Below are 19551 nucleotides of genomic sequence, written 5' to 3' on the forward strand. Positions count from 1 at the left end.
TTCTAACTGTAATTGTTGCCAAGCCTATTTTCTTGTTGCAATGTATGTATCACATTCCAATCAACCGGCAAGCATGTTTCCTAATTTTAATTTTGGGTGCTACTAGTTCAGCTTTTTTAAGTACGTTTTACTTGATATTTTCCCAGGTTTGAGTCTGCATGTTTTGTGTTGCCTTTGTGAACTAATGTGAACTTGGTATGCTTCTGTGATGTATTTCCAGTCTGTAATTGGTTTTATTTTATATTTTCTCTTTCAAATGACTTTAAACTTACAGTTTGTTATTAATATGCACATCATAACACATGTACTACTATTTTCCATTAAAAGAGTTAAGCATAATAGAATTTCCTTGTCTGTATTAATTTGGTTTGAAATGCAGCATACATAATTCTACTTTTTTTTTCCAGCTCAACGTAGATTAGAACACAGTGCAAATCTATTAGCTGTTTATAAGGACAATCCAAATGCTCGATGGACATTGCGCTGTGATCACAGGAATGCAAATAATGAAACATGACATGTATTGTCATACAAATAACCATCACCATCATCATCATCATCATGAACCAAATTTATAAAACTGTGCAAAGAGAGCCTTGTGATCTTGTGTGAACTTCGTTAATGTGTAAAATAATTTTATATTTGCCTGTGCAACATCATACAGTCTTAACATTAGATGTACATAGTGTAATTTATTATTTTTGGAATAAATAAGAAATTCTGAATAATCTCTCATAAAATGTGAACCACCACACAAGTGAGTTGTAGGTGATGCTATGTAACCTTGAACTGTTGTAGCAATGCAGAGTGGTTAATGTTGGAATCCTAGGTTAACCAAAAAGATGTTAAGGAATGAGACTTTATCCTTGTTGAATAAAGTAAAAAGTAAAGCTGTCAAAAACCACATTACAGTCCTACTGGTCATGCCCTTGCCTTCCTCTAATCTTCAAACTGATCTACACCGCCACTTGTAGGAGGCCCACAGTTTAATGTGGACTCCAAGCTATGCTGCAACTTGGCTTTTTTCATCAACCTAACTGATTGTCAGAGTGCAAAGAAACAAGTTAAAAAAAGTCCCAGGATTAACTGGGAACTGAATTCTAGACCTTTGCATTTACTTTCTGTGCTATTATGGGGCATGATTTTAGTTTTTCTTGCACCATGCATATTTTCTATGCACATTTACTTCTCTAACCCCTCTGAATTCATCAAGCATGGTAGAGGCTGATCCACACACCTGTATTTGAAAGGTTCATGTGTGAAGAAGGTTCATAGAACAAGTTTGCTTATTCTATCTGACTACAAAAACATTACCAGTGTGTCCTCTCCAAATGTGGATATACTACAATTGATAAACATTAAACTGTTATGCTGAAATAAAATAACAGAGCTGCAACATACAGAAGAGGAATCCAAACATACTGCAACTGGTTCAATCAACTGCAACAAAATAAAGATCTTCCACACCAGTTTCTAGATGCACATCACAAATAAGTTTATTAAATGATTATTGCAGTACAAAATTTCAAGTGCAAATATATATCAAACAAAAGGCACTGGAATTGGTACCTACACATATACAACCACACATATATACACGATATGTACACAGTTGTCTTTCTTGACATATTTTTTACTTGGTATGTTTTGACATAGATACTTCTCTCTCATTCGTATAAACACATTATATAGTCTCCATTTATTTAACTCACAGCATTCATCACAGGCATGATAAAGATATATGAATAAAAATTTCGAAGAATATTTGTAATGTGCTCTATAAGAGATCATAATTACACATTATTATACAAGGTAAAACACACAAAACATACTCATACAAAAAGGTCCCAGTTTTATTTTGGTGGACACTGGCATTGAGTACAATCTTCCATATTTTCAACAAATTCTTCAATTTGAAGAGTCATTTCAAAGAAATTATAACGTGCATGTATATCACGAGTTGCATGCCTCAGTACCTTCTGAGGACTTACTCCAGGTCCTGAAAATAAGTGTTTATGAGTAATTAACGAATAATGGATTGGTTCAGTTATAAAAATGACAAATTCTGAGACTCAAGTTCTTCAAAGAAATAATGTTACTTACTTATCGCGAGGTGAGCAGAAAGTGCTGTTTTGTCCAGGCTCAGTGCCCATATTCTCAAATTATGGACTCTTACAACACCATCAATTTGCAAGAAGGTGTTCATAACTGATGCAAAATCTATTCCTTTTGGAATTCCTGTAAAACAAATGCTTTTAATTGGTATATCAACAGAGACACCAAATCAATAATGAGACAGTAGTTTTAATGTTTAAGAACATATTGTGCTCCCTTAACAAATACCAACCACTCCCAGTCACCTTTGAGTCATATGTAACTCATTTGCTTGCACTTTTAATACTTGAAATGATAGTGACAATACTTCATATCATCAAAGATTTAAAATAAGTTTTCAATTTAGTAGTATCACAGTAAAAATCTTTGATAATTCTATCAGCACATCCCCCCCCCCCCCCCCCTATCTCCTCATTGAAGGTAGAACATGGAATGCAATACTGATGATCATTTTTTATGTGTGTGTGTGTGTGTGTGTGTGTGTGTGTGTGTGTGTGTGTGGCAGGGGGGGGGGGAGGGAGGGAGGGAGGGAGAGGGAGAGAGAGAGAGAGAGAGAGAGAGAGAGAGAGAGAGAGAGAAAGGGAAAGTGCGCTGAACGACAAGTTACCAGCCCCTGTCACTGTGTCATCTTACAAACCACCAAGGTAAGTATTGCCACTAGATATATACAAATGCAGGAAGGGTAAATACTATGCAGGCTTTTGAAACTGATAGTTTCTTCCATAAGAGAAAGAGACAAAGCTCTTCATCCTCACAGTGGCTCCATTTCAACCTGGAGTCTCCGGGACCTGCCCCTCCTTTCTAACCTTTCCCAACCTACTCGTCTTTCCTTCCCTATCTGTCTTTCCTTCCTGAGGAAATAACTAACAAATATCAAACATGAAAGATAGGAGAAATTGTTTTACAACGTTTGTAATTCACATAAATGCGACCTTGGCTACTGTGAGGCATTTCTAATACTCAGTCTTAGAGGTCCCAAAGTTAGACAATTCCAGTAAAAGCAGGTTAACAACAGATTAGAAATTTTACAACAAAGCTGTTAAATAGTGCTAAAAGTCTAAAATTTGTAAAAAAAAAAGAAAGAAAGAAAGAAAAGGTTGCAACCAGCATTGATGACAGCTCAATCAAAATAAAAATAACACAGTGTCATATTCAAAAGGCAAACAAAACCTTCAAATATCTAGGAGGCTAGATGGAATTTTAAGTTCATAAAGAAACAAGATATGGTTGTGAAAGTACAAAAATGAAATCAGACCTCAATATAAACCTTGCTATCTATACACAATTAGAGAGAAACGTCATGGAGAGCCACAAAAGTTAAAAAAAGCCGCCAAAAAAAACCAATGAAATCCAACTATATTTAGCTAATGTTGACAGGGACTACTACTGAGTGCTTTGTTATAATTTCTGCATATATAGAATAAAGTAGTTATAAGAACAGATTAGTGTTTCGAATTAACTAATCACAAGCATTTAAACTGAACTATTTGTCAATACAAAATATAAATAAAAAAACAGTAAAACCCACAAAACCAAATTTAACTCACTGTTTTTTTTTAATACCTATGTTTTTCTCAACCCTGGCCTACATACAAAATTTACAGACTGTTGTATAATCAGAGCATTAGAAATGTTGAGCTGATGGGGCAACATTTCAAAAATTGTTCTTCAGTAACATCTCAGAACCCACTAGCAAAAAATGTGATGTACAGACAGGAAGAATGAAGACATGAGTAACAATGTAGGAAAGGTAACAAGACTTTATCAGGATAAAATATTTGATGTCTTTAGGCTATCTCCACTGTGTGAAAAACAAGAGGCATCCAAATAATTCCGAGAAAAGTTGGAAAGTTTTAACCTTAAGTGTGGCACACAGAACTGCTTGAGGATTTAAAGCTGAAATGAGTAGTATAACGAGATGCAGAAAGAGAGTGTACTCTGCAATATAAAGTAAGGACTGCAGAGTAGCTGAAGCCAAGTCAAGCCTATCAGCAAGACAACTGTTGATTTCCTATTTTAATAACAATGGTGTCACTATTATGAGGAAGATTACTGAAATATGTTTCCCTCTAGGCTTAAGGATGTCTTGAAGGAAGCACATTTTACTGCTATATATGTAAAATTTCAAAGTAGGCATATATTTAGAAAGGTTAGACCCACACTCAACACCAAAGACTGTTTTACTGGCAGGACACACATACAAATGCAAACAAATCTACTAAAGAAACTGTCAACACTTTGCTTGTCCATCTTCTGCGGGAGTACTGCTAGGTGGTATGGGATCTTTACCAGAAAGGACTGGCTGACAACACAGAAACAGTTCAAAGAAGAGCAGTGTCTTTTACATTGTAACAAAATGAGTCGGAGAGCGTCACAGATATGAGAAGCAAGTTGAGAGTGACAATCATTAAAACAAAGCCTTTTTAGTCCTGGCAAGATGATGTCACAAAATTTCTGCTAACCGACTTTCTCCTCCGAATGCCAAAATATTTTGCTTATTCTCACCTCCATAGGAAGTGTGACCATTATGATAAAATAAGACAAATTAGAGCTTGCACAACAAGATTTAGGTGTCATTTTCCTATTTGATATTTGAGAGTGGAAAGGTAAAGAAATAGTCTTAAAGGGAGTCTAGCTGTATGGATCCTCTGTCAAACATTTAACTGTGCACTGCAGAGTAATCTTGTACACGTGGTTATAGAGAGAACTCGGCACTTAGTTATGCTCTCTTGTAACCATGTCTCTTAAAGCAAGGAATAAATATTCCATGATTCAAGAAATCTATTAGCCAATTTCACCTCCACAAGAGCCTAACAACCATCGCTGCTGTTTACCGGGTCCTACTAGACTTTTGTTGTACAACGCACCAACTGATGCCCATGTGATTTGTACCACCAGCAGGCTTAACAATATTTTGTGTGCATGGTGAGTAGCAGTGCACAGACTTGTATCGAATTCAGTAAAGAACTACTGTATTTTAATTTCTATTTGGAACTATAGCTTATATTAATTCTCATCACAAGTTATTATTGTCTGGTTTTGTGGTTTAAATGACAATTTGAATCTGTTATTACAGGAAGTTATATGTATTCAGTACATGTCATTGGCTCTCCAATGGTTTAGAACAAAGCTCATTAACACTGCTGTGACCGTCATGTTCAGCTCATAAAATAACAGGTGCTACTGGACATGGAACTTGCCGTTGGTGGAGTGACTTGTGTGCCTCAGCGATACAGACAGCCGAACTGTAGGTGCAACCACAACGGAGGGGTATCTGTTGAGAGGCCAGACAAACGTGTGGTTCCTGAAGAGGGGCAGCAGCCTTTTCAGTAGGTGTAGTGGCAACAGTCTGGATGATTGACTGATCCGGCCTTGTAACCCTAACCAAAATGGCCTTTCTGTGCTGGTACTGCAAACGGCTGAAAGCAAGGGGAAACTACAGCCGTAATTTTTTCCCCGAGGGCATGCACCTTTACTGTACGGTTAAATGATGATGGCATCTTCTAGGGTAAAATATTCCGGAGGTAAAATGGTCCCCCCATTAGGATCTCCGGGCTGAGAAAATTTAAAAAGGGAAATGGATAGGTTACAGTTAGATAAGTGGGAATTAGTGAAGTTCGGTGGCAGGAGGAACAAGACTTCTGGTCAGCTGAATACATGGTTATAATTACAAAATCAAATAGGGGTAATGCAGGAGTAGGTTTAATAATGAATAAAAAAAATAGAAACGTGGGTAAGCTACTACAAACAGAATAGTGAACACATTATTGTGGCCAAGATAGATACGAAGCCAACGCATACTACATTAGTACAAGTTTATATGCCAACTAACTACAAAGAGATTGATGAAATGTGTGATGAGATAAAAGAAATTATTCAGATAGTGAAGGGAGACGAAAATTTAGTAGTCATGGGTGACTGGATTCCGGTAGTAGGAAAAGGAAGAGAAGGACACATAGTAGGTGAATATGGAATGGGGTTAAGGAATGAAAGAGGAAGCCACCTGGTAGAATTTTGCACAGAGCATAATTTAATTGTAACTAACACTTGGTTCAAGAATCACGAAAGAAGGTTGTATACATGGAAGAAGCCTGGAGATACTGGAATGTTTCAGATAGATTATATAATGGTAAGACAGAGATTTAGGACCCAGGTTTTAAATTGTAAGAAATTTCCAGGGGCAGATGTGGGCTCTGACCACAATCTATTGGTTATGAAATGTAGATTAAAACTGAAGAAACTGCAAAAAGGTGGGAATTTAAGGAAATGGGACCTGGATAAACTGACAGAACCAGAGGTTGTAGAGAGTTTCAGGAAGGGCATTAGGGAACGAATGACAAGAATGGGGAAAGAAATACAGTAGAAGAAGAATGGGTAGCGTTGAGAGATGAAATAGTGAAGGCAGTAGAGGATCAAGTAGGTAAAAAGACGAGGGATAATAGAAATTCTTGGGTAACAGGAGAGATATGGAATTTAATTGATGAAAGGAGAAAATACAAAAATGCAGTAAATGAAGCAAGCAAAAAGGAATACAAACGTCTCAAAAATGAGATCAGCAGGAACTGCAAAGTGGCTAAGCAGGTATGGCTAGAGGACAAATGTAAGGATGTAGTGGCTTATCTCACTAGCGGTAAGATGGATACTGCCTACAGGAAAATTAAAGAGACCTTTGGAGAAAAGAGAGTCACTTGCATGAATATCAGGAGCTCAGATGGAAACCCAGTTCTAAGCAAAGAAGGGAAAGCAGAAAGGTGGAAGGAGTCTGTAGAAGGTCTATACAAGGGCGATGTTCTTGAGGACAATATTATGGAAATGGAAGAGGCTGTAGATGAAGATGAAATGGGAGATATGATACAGCGTGAAGAGTCTGACAGAGCACTGAAAGACTTAAGTCGAAACAAGGCCCCGGAAACATACAACATTCCATTAGAACTACTGACGGCCTTGGGAGAGCCAGCCCTCACAAAACTCTACCATCTGGTGAGCAAGATGTATGAGACAGGCGAAATACCCTCAGACTTCAAGAAGAATAATTCCAATCCCAAAGAAAGCAGGTGTTGACAGATGTGAAAATTACCAAACTATCAGTTTAAAAAGCCATGCCTGCAAGATACTAACATGAATTCTTTACAGATGAATGAAAAATATGGTGGAAGCCAACCTCGAGGAAGATCAGTTTGGATTCCATAGAAATGTTGGAACGCATGAAAATAGATTAAGGAAAGGCAAACCTATGCTTCTAGCATTTGTAGACTTAGAGAAAGCTTTTGACAATGTTGACTGGAATACTCTCTTTCAAATTCTGAAGGTGGCATGGGTAAAATACAGGAAGCGAAAGGCTATTTACAATTTGTACAGAAACCAGATGGCAGTTATAAGAATCGAGGGCCATGAAAGGGAAGGAGGGGTTGGGAAGGGATGAGACAGGTTTGTAGCCTCTCCCCGATGTTATGCAATCTGTATATTGAGCAAGTAGTAAAGGAAACGAAAGAAAAATCTGGAGTAGGAATTAAAATCCATGGAGAAGAAATTAAAATTTTCAGGTTCGCCAATGACATTGTAATTCTGTCAGAGACAGCAAAGGACCTGGAAGAGCAGCTGAACGGAATGGACAGTGTCTTGGAAGGAGTATATAAGATGAACATCAACAAAAGCAAAATGAGGATAATGGAATGTAGTCGAATTAAATCAGGTGATGCTGACGGTATTAGATTAGGAAATGAGAAGCTTAAAGTAGTAAATGAGTTTTGCTATTTGGGGAGCAAAATAACTGATGGTGGTTGAAGTAGAGAGGATATAAAATGAAGACTGGCAATGGCAAGGAAAGCTTTTCTGAAGAAGAAAAATTTGTTAACATCGAGTATAGATTTAAGTGTCAGGAAGTCATTTCTGAAAGTATTTGTATGGAGTGTAGCCATGTATGGAAGTGGAACGTGGACGATAAATAGTTTAGACAATAAGAGAATAGAAGCTTTCGAAATGTGGTGCTACAGAAGAATGCTGAAGATTAGATGGGTAGATCACCTAACTAATGAGGAGGTATTGAATAGAACTGGGGAGAAGAGGAGTTCGTGGCACAACTTGACTAGAAGAAGGGATCGCTTGGTAGGACATATTCTGAGGCATCAAGGGATCGCCAATTTAGTATTGGAGAGCAGCGTGGAGGGCAAAAATTGTAGAGGGAGACCAAGAGATGAATTCACTAAACAGATTCAGAAGGATGTAGGTTGCAGTAGGTACTGGAAGATGATGAAGCTTGTACAGGATAGAGTAGCATGGAGAGCTGCATCAAACCAGTCTCTGGAATGAAGACCACTGCCACTGCCAAACTGGGGCCCTAGAGACAGCTGAACCACCAATTGCCACCCAAAACAATGTGCTTTATTTTAATGACTGCTGCCATCTGAATTCTTCCCATCAATGCCAGTTTTTCTGAACTGTGCAGGTGAGAACTCTCCCTACAATGTCTCCTTCATTCCTGAAACCCCCCTGGCCTCAATCTTTGTTAGTTCCTTCCTCCACCTTCCTATCCCCTTTCCTGCTCCCACTACAGTGCACACATGCATTATATCCCACCAATACACCTGTAAGTCCTTTGCTCTTCTCTAGTTCTCCCCCTTTTCCCCAGCACAGCCTCCCAATACCGCACACAGCACCCCTATCTTGTCACCAACATGTTCCTGTATGCTCCCACAAGCAGCTCTATCATCTTCCCCAACTATTCATCTCCTTCCCCAATGTAACCTCCTTACCCCTAACTCACTCCCTATGTGCCCAGAGGCAGTAGCTGTGTGTATGGGCAAGTTTTTGTTGTTGTTGTTGTTTATGTATGAGAGTTCTACCTCTGAGGAAAGACTTTGTTCAAAAGCTTAAATATTGCTAGTACTATATTTTGTCATCCCTGTCTGCAACTCAACAATTCATGCATGTGTTACAAAGCAGAGTATCCTTCCCATAATGAAATTATTCCACTTTCATTGATAAAGTATACAAACAGCCAAAGGATCTATCAATGGACTCCAGTATATCTGGAACCATAGTATCTACGGTTCCAGACCTTCCTAAACCAACTTGAGCAGAAATTATTTAATGACCATTATTTAATTTATTTTATGTACAAATTTTTTGCTGCACTATGTATTTATTTACCTGAAGTGAACAATTTACATGATAAGCAATTTGCCATTGTCAAGTGTACGTCTTAGCTGGTATGATGTGGTCCATACGGCATCTTGGAGTGCAAATTTCAGTTGTCTTTTTCATATGATAAAAATCACATTATTTAAATGTTTACTTTTAATTCGTGTGGTCTTATAAAGTTATTTTTTGAGAGCTTTTATGACAGCCTCAGCTCCAGCGATGCTATATGTTTACAAGACATTATGTTTAGAAAAGATACGCGTATGATTAATAACAAAAGTGAAAAACAACATGAAGTGAATGTGCTGCTTCAAAAATTCAACAGCATGTACAAGAACATCCAGTTCACAAGTGAATATGAATGTCTGAATCTTTAAAAAAATCTGTTGAAATTGGAATAATTAAGGTAGTAGCAGCAGCAAATGGTTTTCAACCTGCATCAATAGAAAAGATGTCCACGGAAGTTAGGAAGAAAAAGAAATATGCACAACTGAACAGACACAGGACAGTATGCATTCCCCAATTGGGTGCCCTCATACAGAAAACTGCTAATGTGAGACCAAACAACATAAGAGTTACTTTTTGCACCACCAATCAATTATCTAATAGGCTACCACAATGAAGACAAATTTTCCAGCTTGGGCAACTACAACATAAAGTGCAACGAGTACACAGTACAGTATATGGATCAGACCACACGAAGCTTCCAAGCTAAATACGAAGACCACACAAACGCGTCTAAGTACAACAGTCCCAATAAATCTACCACAGCTATCCACACTTTTGACAACACAAATCACAATACAATAAAACTTCATAAACCAAACAAAGCCCACAAAATGAATCTTATCTGCATTCACAACAGAAAACATAGCAGACATACTCAATGTCAAATCTGACATAGTGGAAATGAACATTTTTAGACCCTTCTCAGGCGTACAAGACAAACACAGTAACTTTCATACCATTGAACTCTTGAGAGAGTTAAATCATGAAAACATGAACTCAGATCCCAAATCACCAGACCAATTCATTAACAAATACACAGGCTGAGTTATATGTTTATAAGCTTTCTGTAACAACAAGTTTAAGTGAAAAGATTAATTGAAAAGATTGTAATGATTTAAATACTTGTACATATGTTATCTGTATCACTGACTTGCAATGTAAGCTAGTAATGTTCTTTGACTTATAGCACACTGTATTTCTACATCTATGCAATCTCTGAGCTGTGTGTTCGGTTGTTTTTTTATGCAGTTTAATAATGAAAATGAATGTATGTAATGAACCTCTTTCTTTCTTATTTTTTCATCTTATCATGGAACATCTTGTAGATAACTTTATTATTGCTTAACAATAATGATGATTCCTGGGTGGAACAATACATAAAATAAGGGAAAGGCAGAGCTCTTGCTCTTTTCTTGCAAAAGTACATCCATTTACACACACAACCACACAGACACTCAAATGTACACTCTCACGGTGAGACTTGTTATTAATTATCTGTTATTTGGAGAAGTTGCTGGGGCTACTGGAGGTGAGGAGGGGGTAGGGGAAGACGCACGACATAAGGAGGAGATAGTGGGCAGATGTTTTGACGGACGATTCAGTGGCTGCACAACAAAACAAAAGGAGTACATAGAGCGTGTAAGAGCTACAGAGAGAGGGAGAGGGAAAGGGGAGGGGAGCGGTGGAGAAGAAAAGGGACACAGGCAGGAAGAGAAAGGGAAAGGAGGGGGAGAAAGAGAGAGAATGCCACATGCAGATTGGGAGGGGTGGAGGGGGGAGAGAGAAAGAGAAAAAGGGGGAGGGAGGGAGAGGGAGAATGCTCACATGAGGGGTGGAGTGAGGAAAAGTGGTGGAAGAAGACAGCACAAGATCTCAAAGGGGGACAACTGATGTGGAAAAAAGAGAGAAGGGGGCTAAGGTTAGGTGAGGCAGTGGGAAATAGGTTAGCAAAGATTTAGGCCAGAGGGATTGCAAGACTGCAGGATATTCTGAAGAGACATTTTCCATATGTGTAATTCAGAGAAACTTGTGATGGAAGGAAGTAACCAAATAGCTTACATAGTAAAGCAACATGTTGAAGTCACTCGTGTTTTGCTGTACAGCATGTTTGGCAACTAGATAGTTAAGTTCACTGTTTGGCAGAGGCCATTCATGGGAGTAGAGAATTGGTTACTTGTCATGCCCACATAGAATGGTACAGTAATTGCAGTATAGCCGATATACAGGGTGTATCAAAAAGAATGATCTGATTTGGCATGTCTATATTTCTGAAACTAATAAACATGAATTTTGTTTTTTTGATGAATGGATAACTCAATAAGTTTTTTTTTTCATAGGCACTCAATATGTCCCCCTTGAGATACACAGCATATGTCAATGTAATATTCAAATTGTTCCCACTGCACTGAGCAGCATGTCTTGAGTTACAGTTTCCACAGATGCTTTATGAGATGTCTCAGTTCATTCACTTTTATTAGTAATGGAGGCACGTAAACAGACTCTTTTATCAACCCCTACAAGAAACAATCACATACAGTTACGTCCGGTGACCTTAGAGGCTAGTAATGTATGGCTGAATCATCTGGTCCAGTGTGAGCAATCCATCATTCATTAATCCTTTGATTTAAGAATTCCCACACTTCCAGATGCCAGTGTGGCGATGCCCTATCCTGGTGGTAAATAAAGTTGTTCGAATCAGTCTCCAACTGTGGGAAAAGAGTTATTAAGCATATCGAGATATGTGCTTCCTGTAACAGTGTTGTTGGTGAAGAAAAATTGACCATACTTCTTTTCCCGTGAAACTGCACATAACAAATTCCATTTTGGAGAGTCCCTCACATGTTGTATAACTTCGTGTGGTTGTTCCGTATCCTATATTCTCACATTGTGATGGTTCACCTTTCCATTCAAATGGAATGTTGCCTTGGCACTAAACAGTAGGTGTGGAAGACAACTGCCATCCTCCATCTTGCCAAGAATGAAATTACAGAACTCCACATGCTGTCGTTTTTCACCTTCATGAAAGCTTGCAGTAGCTGAATTTTGTACGGTCTTATGTGCAAACGTTGACATAACACATGCCAAGAAAGATATTGGGGGCATGTTGAGCTGTTGAGCTGCACAGCGGACGGACTTCTCCGGAAGTTTGACATCTGCGTCAGACATTCGGGGACAGCCCAACGATATGTCTTTATACAAACATCCTGTTTCTCAGAATTGTTCATACCGTCATCTAATGCTCTGTGCTGTAGAAGGATCCATACCATATCTAATACGAAAGTCATGCTGAACAGTTATTACTGACATGCACTGCACAAAACGCAGAACACACAATGTTTTCTGTTGTCCTGGCACCATTTTTACTAGAACTGAAGTGGGTGCACACTGCTGCTACCTAGTGCAAATCATGTAAAACTCCAGAATTTGCTCTTTCCAACAGTACGTTGTTCACGCACATATCTCAAATAACATAACAGTTAAATTTTTTAAAAATTGGACAATTCTTTTTGATACACTCTGTATAACACAGTTGCTTTCATCTATGGCCCTGCCTTTTAGTGGCGAGCAGATGCTTGTCTGGACTGCAGTAGGAAGTGGTGGCCGAGTGTATGGGACAGGTCTTGCACTTGGTCTGAACAGCATAAAATGAACCATGGGGTGGAGAAATGGGAGCAGAATTGGAATGTGGATGAACGGGGATGTTCTTTAGGTTGAGTGGATGGTGGAACACTATTTTGGGTGATGTGGGTAGGACCTCTCTCATCTCAGAGCACAATGAGAGGTTGTCAAAACACTGATGAATAATGTGGTTGAGCTTTCCAAGGCCATGGTGCTGCTGGGTAATCAGAATGCCGGTCAGTGGCTGATTAACAGATTACCAGATATCAAGAAAAGGAGCCGGCATGAGAGATCTGTTTATGGATGAGCTGGGTAGGCCCTGGTAATGTTATCAGTATGTAATAAATGAAAAGCACCAGTTTGCTTTTGTTCCACAGTGTTACTTTTATTGCGTTAACCGGTTTTCGGCTTACAAACTGGTTAACACAATAGAAGTAATACTGTGGAACAAAAGCCAACTAGTGATTTTCATTTATTGTATGGTTGTTCCACCGACAAGATTCTGTTAACATTATCAGTATGTTTTGACAACTCTTGGCTTCCACTGCAGGTGTGGCGTCCACAGGTAGTGATGGTGAACGGAGAGACTTTTTGACATAGGTGAGCTCTGTCAAAGTTGAGGTATTGTTGGTAGTTGATGTACTCAATATGAACGGACATACAAACCCATCTGTAAGCTAGAGATCGGCATCTAGGAAGGTAATGATGAGCTGAGAAGAACCTGGTGAAACTGATTTGGGAGCAGGTGTTGAGACCATGAAGAGCAATGGTTCTCGCCACGAGTCCAGTTTATGAAAATTTTGTCAATGAATTTGAACCAAACAAGGAGTTTTAGATGTTGAGTGGATAGGAAGGATGATAATTAGGGAAGAGGTGGTGTGTTTCATATCAGGGCGACATGGGAAAGATAGTATCCCATGGCTGCAAGGCCATGGGCATAGCAGGAAATGGTGTATGTCACATTCACAGTGAGCAACAAAGGGGTCTGCTGCTAATGGGGCAGGAACTGTGGAAAGGTAGTGAAGAAAGTTAGCGGTGCCTTGAATGTAGGTTTGGACAATTGTGTGGAGGTTTTGGTCAACAAAGGCACAGGTTCGTTCTGGGGGAGCATTATACCCAGTAACAATGGGACGAACAGCAGGCAACCAGAAGGGTTGGGTTTAAAGAGTTTTGGGAAGTTGATGGTGTGAGGAAGGAGATGGATTCAGGTGCCATATTTTGGGATGGACCTAAAGCCTTGAGGAACTGCTGAAGGTCTTGTTGAACTTCTGGGATGGGATTATGGTCATAAGGTGTGTATGCAGAGGTGTCAGAATGTTAACGAGGACACTCGGCCACAAAGTCACTAAAATTCATGAGCACTTCAGTGGAGCCTCTGTCTGTGGAAAGGATGATATGGTTTGGACTGGTTTTCACATTATGGATAGTTGTGTGTTCCATTTATTATCATTCAAAACTTTAGTTCCTTATTGTGATGGCAAGTGACAAATCATACATCATTTTTTTTGTAGTGGTGAAGTTCAAAATAAACAAATGGATACATCAAGCAAATAAAATTGTAACATAATCCACCTGAAGATGAGGGTGAAATCCCTTGAAACACATTGTGAAAGAAAATAAGTGACTAATAAAGATAATTGTTTAATTTATTTTTGTCATAAACACGTGCAGTTCCAAAACAATAGTTCAACATGGATGACAGAACATTGCCGTAATTATTTCTGTGATGTTTGTCTTCATCTTCTTGCTCATCTGTTGGGGAAACACACGTACAAACAAGATACATACTGTATGCTCTCACAATCATCATTTTACCATCTCGCACCTATACCCTGCACTCCCCTCCCCCTCATTGTCTCAAGTTCCTCCTTACCCCTACCACCCAGGTTGCTTCTCGCATCAGGCGTCTGACCCCAGCAACCAGACACAGTGGTCATGTGTGTGGGGGGTCATGTTTTCGAAATGTGTGTGTGTGTGTGGGGGGGGTCTCTTTTGGAGGAAGGCCTTATGGCTGAAACCTTATGTGTTTAGTAGTCTTTTTGTTGTGACTCAACATCTCTGCTATATGGAGGGTAGCACTCTTTTCATAACACTGTCATACATATTTTTGAAGAATACAAGAGCAAGCTACATTTTTTGAACTTCACGAAACACAAAAGTTTCGCGTGCACCTTTATCAGACGTACCTCTACTGAATAAAATGCTTACCTTCCATGAGAACAATTACAGTATCCTTTATAATAGCAAATGTTGTCATCAGAACAAGAGCTGAAAACAGGAATGTGCATACTGGATCTACAATGCTCCAGGAAGGCTGGAATAGAAATGGACAAAAAAATTATTAAGTGCAGAAAACACATTAACAGACATTATAAACAATAAATTATTGTTTTAGTCATTTGCACATTACCTTATAATATATGACAAGTGCTGCAATGAAGACACCAACACTTTGGATAAAATCTCCAATTACATGTATGAAGGCGGCACGAACATTGATGTTCTGCTGTGTAGTAATACTTTCTGTAGATGCACCATTCTCAATCTGTATATCTGATGAATTGTTACTACTTGCATGTGAGTGTCCATGCTGGTGCAAAGTAAAACCCATTCTACAGAGACAATCAAACACACAAAATAAATTACTCTATTTTTAAAATAATTGGGAAGAGATATAGAGACATAATAGGGAAATGGACAGCACAAAGAAGAACAAACAAAAATGGCATAAGACTAGTGGAATTTTGCAGAAACCATGACATGATCTCAAAGTCGACGTATTTTAAGAGAAGACCAAATAAACTTAAAACTTGGAAACATCCAGACTGGAAAAAAGGAGAATGGCAACTGGACCATGTCTGCATGGATAAGAATTACCACAAGGAAATTTACAATGTGAAAGTACTGAGAGGGACAGATACCGGATCAGATCATTACATGATAAAAATTAAAATTAAATTAACCCCATTAGCAAAGAAAAAATCCCACCAGAAGAAGAAGAGAACCTATGACCCTCATAAACTGATACAAAATGAGGATTATGAAGCACAAACCAGGGATATAAAAATAACAGATGATCTGGAAGAAATAATTCCCAAATTGAAACAAATAGCTGAACAAGTTGCCCCTATAAATCCAAGGAAAAAACACCAGTGGTGGAACGATGAATGTGATGAAGCAGTGTTGGATCGACACCAAGCCTGGTTAAGGCATCAAAATGAAAAAACAGAAAAATCATATTTGGAACTCACAAAACAAAGGAAGACAACACAAAAAATAATAAGGAGAGTTAAACGTCAGTACCAAAAAGATATACTTCTAATGATAGAAACAAATAGTGAAAAAACAAACTCAAGAGACTATTACAAAATATTTGGCAGACAATTACAAAGATATGATCCTCCAACATTAATGTTAAAAGATAAAGATAATAGCCTAGCCCATAGCAATAGTAAAAATACAGAAATTCTAGCAGAAACATTTAACAAGTTACTAAATTGTGAAGATCCCCCAGAACTTCTTCAGATAAACACAGAAACCCCAATTAAAACACCAGCAGAAAATATAAATCCACCTACAATTAATGAGGTCTACAGAGCTTTGAAAGAACTCAAAAACTACAAAGCAAGTGGAGAAGATCAAACGTTTGCTGAACTTTGGAAATATGCAGCAGAACCAGTAAAGATAGCATTACACAAATGCATAGTAAAAATCTGGAATGAAGAGAAATTACCAGAAAATTGGACTACTGCTATAATACATCCATTACATAAGAAAGGAGAAAAATCAAATCCAGACAACTATAGAGGAATTTCCCTTTTGGACTGCACGTATAAGATCATGTCAAGAATACTATACAACCGCTGTAAAGATCAACTAGAACTGGAACTGGGAGAATATCAAGGAGGATTTAGATCCTGGAGAAGCTGCCCAGAACAGATAATCACCCTGAAGTTAGTTATGGATGTCTACAAAAGAAGGCAAAAACAACTAGTCATAACCTTTGTAGATTTCAAAAAGGCGTATGATTGCATCCATAGATCTTCAATGATGAAAATATTAAGGAATTTTGGACTTCATCCTAAATTAATAAAAATGATACAGTTAACCTTAACAAACACCAAATCCAAAGTAAAATTTAGAGGAGAAATATCTGAACCATTTACGATTAAAACAGGGTTGAGACAGGGAGATTGTTTATCACCATTGCTATTCAATTGTGCTCTTGAATATGTAATGAGAGAATGGTACAAGGAAAATCCTATGAATATTAAAATTGGAACTAAGAAAGATAAAATAAACCTAAATTGCTTGGGATTTGCTGATGACCTAGCATTACTAGCTAATAATATTCAGGAAGCCACGAAACAAATAACAAGCTTACAAAATACAGCACAAAAATTAGGACTCCAAATATCATTTGAAAAGACTGAAATAATGGTAACGGATCCACTTGTAATAGATCACATCACAGTGAATAATAGGGAAATTAAAATAGTGAAACAATTTAAATACCTGGGTGAAATTATAACACATAAATTGGACGAGAAACCTGCATGGCGAGCAAGAACTAATAAAATGATAAAAGCTCAAAAACTAACGTGGTCTACGTACAATAAAAAATGTCTATCAATTAAAACAAAATTAAAACATTACAAGACGGTGGTTCAACCAGAGGTTACATACGGAAGTGAAACTCTTTTTAAAGTCACCCAGAAAAACAGAATTGACAAAATTTTAAAAGTAGAGAGAAGAATTGCTAGAACATGCATAAATAAGAAATATCAAAAAGCTGGGCAATGGCGGATAGTTCCAAATGAGGTGGTATACAGAGAACTGGAGCCCATCACTGATACTATACGAAAGAAAAGGATCTCTTTTTGTGGTCACATTCTGAGGACACCAGAAACCAGATTATCAAGGAAAATTATTGAGAAACTCTGGAAGTTGAAACAACAAGGAGGATGGCTTAAGGAAATAAGAGAGGATATGGAAGAACTGGAAATAACCCTGGATGATTTGCAGAACAAAACGCCAAATTTAAAGAAGTTGAGGGACACAGAAATAAGATTTAAACCAAAAATTGACAAACGACATACAATGAAAAGGGTATTTACAGATGAGGAACGACGAAAAGCATCGGAACGAATGAAGAGATACTGGGCCACTCGGAAGGGGAAAATACCAAAGAAGATGACCAGAAATGATTGACTGAAGTGGTCCAATGAGGCCGTAAAAGCAGAAGAAGAAGAAGAAGAAGAAGAATAAATAAGCATTTTCAAAAGTATGAAAGGAATTTCAAAAAATACCCAATCTTTCTCTTAATTTCACTAGATTTGTTCCCATCTCATATAACATTTAAAAAATCCACACTTTATTAACCAAATTACTATGAAACTGGGAGGTAAAGTCAACATTCATTATCAAATATTATAAATATTGCCAAAGACATTTGTTAAAGCTAACATAACAACAGACAAATTTAACACACACAGGTCTGCCATTCAGCATGATGAAATGATCAATCAAATCAAACAAGCTGCTATGGCAGACATCAATCTTCTTACAAGGGCCAGATCTAAAACCAGTTCCCAATCATTCAGAATGTTGCTACAGGCCAAATCATTTTGTATTTCAATGGTAACAGATTTTCTGTTTGTTATGGAAATCAGCATTAACATCTTAATCAATATGAGGGAAGATGCTTACATTAAATTTACTCCAACTCCAATTGCAGAAGTTATCAGCATGATTGTGGCATCAATCTCAAAATCTTTGGTTACAATTCTTTCAATGGCCATATATACAAGCACTCCAGTGATTATCCAGATCATAAGCACAGATGTTAGTGCACCTATAACTTCTGCACGATACCAGCCAAAGCTCATCTTGCGTGTTGGAGGACGGCTTGCAACCCATAATGAAAAAAGAGAGATCATGAAGCTGGCGAAATCTGTCAACAAGTGAGCAGCATCTGTTGCGATGGCCAGGCTCGACGAAAGATAACCTCCTAAAATAAACAATACATATAGTAAGATTAATTCACAACACTAAATACTCAGTCAAAAATAGCTCCATTTTTACAATGTAAATAACCACAGCTACTTTTACAACATTACTGCATGTGCTTCCTTCTCTAATGACCAAGAACACAAAAATTATCACCCCGCAACACATACGTTTTCCTATGGGGGAGAGTTGGAAAACAAGTTTCCCCTGTCGACTGTGGTCAGAGTTGTGTGTGAAAGGACAAAAAAGAGAATGAGGCATTAAAGATAAGACATATCTTTATTTTTATACATAATTTCCAAGTACATTAAGACATTTCTCATACCACCTTATAAGCTCCAAAAAGCCTTCCAGGAAAAAATCAGGGCATTGCATATGGAAGAAGTGTTGAACAGCTTGTTTGACATCAGCATTCCTGCCAAAACACCTTCTGCCGAGTCTTCTTCAAAGAAGGAATCAGATGGAAGTCACTTGGTGTGAGATCCTGACTAAGGCGGATGGTGAAGGCTCTCCCAAACAAGAGCTGCAATATGGTTTTGCGTTGCCATTGCAGTCGCCGTGTGTGGTCTCATATTGTTATTCGAGAGCAGAACACCAGATCTGAGAAGGCCAGGCCGCTTTTTCCGAATCACCTCTTTCAATTTTGACAGAGTGGCACAG

The 19551-nt window shown here is 38.1% G+C and overlaps 2 protein-coding genes across 9 annotated transcripts in view; one reads left to right on the plus strand and one right to left on the minus strand.

Moving 5' to 3' along the window:
- Positions 1 to 901, plus strand: part of LOC126237293 (rho GTPase-activating protein conundrum) — a 227865-nt gene extending 226964 nt beyond the window's left edge. For both annotated transcript variants that reach the window (XM_049947243.1, XM_049947244.1), the window contains exon 15: positions 408 to 901. In XM_049947243.1, the coding sequence (XP_049803200.1) occupies positions 408 to 517 (110 nt within the window). In that variant the 3' untranslated portion in view covers positions 518 to 901. The remainder of the gene's footprint in view (positions 1 to 407) is intronic.
- A 569-nt stretch (positions 902 to 1470) lies between these two features.
- Positions 1471 to 19551, minus strand: part of LOC126237294 (zinc transporter 2) — a 143549-nt gene continuing 125468 nt past the window's right edge. For all 7 annotated transcript variants that reach the window (XM_049947246.1, XM_049947245.1, XM_049947251.1 and 4 more), the window contains 5 exons: positions 18592 to 18892; positions 15293 to 15494; positions 15091 to 15196; positions 2104 to 2238; positions 1471 to 1999 (listed from right to left, as the gene is read on the minus strand). In XM_049947246.1, coding sequence (XP_049803203.1) covers positions 1854 to 1999; positions 2104 to 2238; positions 15091 to 15196; positions 15293 to 15494; positions 18592 to 18892 — 890 coding nt within the window. In that variant the 3' untranslated portion in view covers positions 1471 to 1853. The remainder of the gene's footprint in view (positions 2000 to 2103; positions 2239 to 15090; positions 15197 to 15292; positions 15495 to 18591; positions 18893 to 19551) is intronic.

This window comes from Schistocerca nitens, chromosome 2 (assembly GCF_023898315.1).
Source record: "Schistocerca nitens isolate TAMUIC-IGC-003100 chromosome 2, iqSchNite1.1, whole genome shotgun sequence".
NCBI lineage: Eukaryota > Metazoa > Arthropoda > Insecta > Orthoptera > Acrididae > Schistocerca > Schistocerca nitens.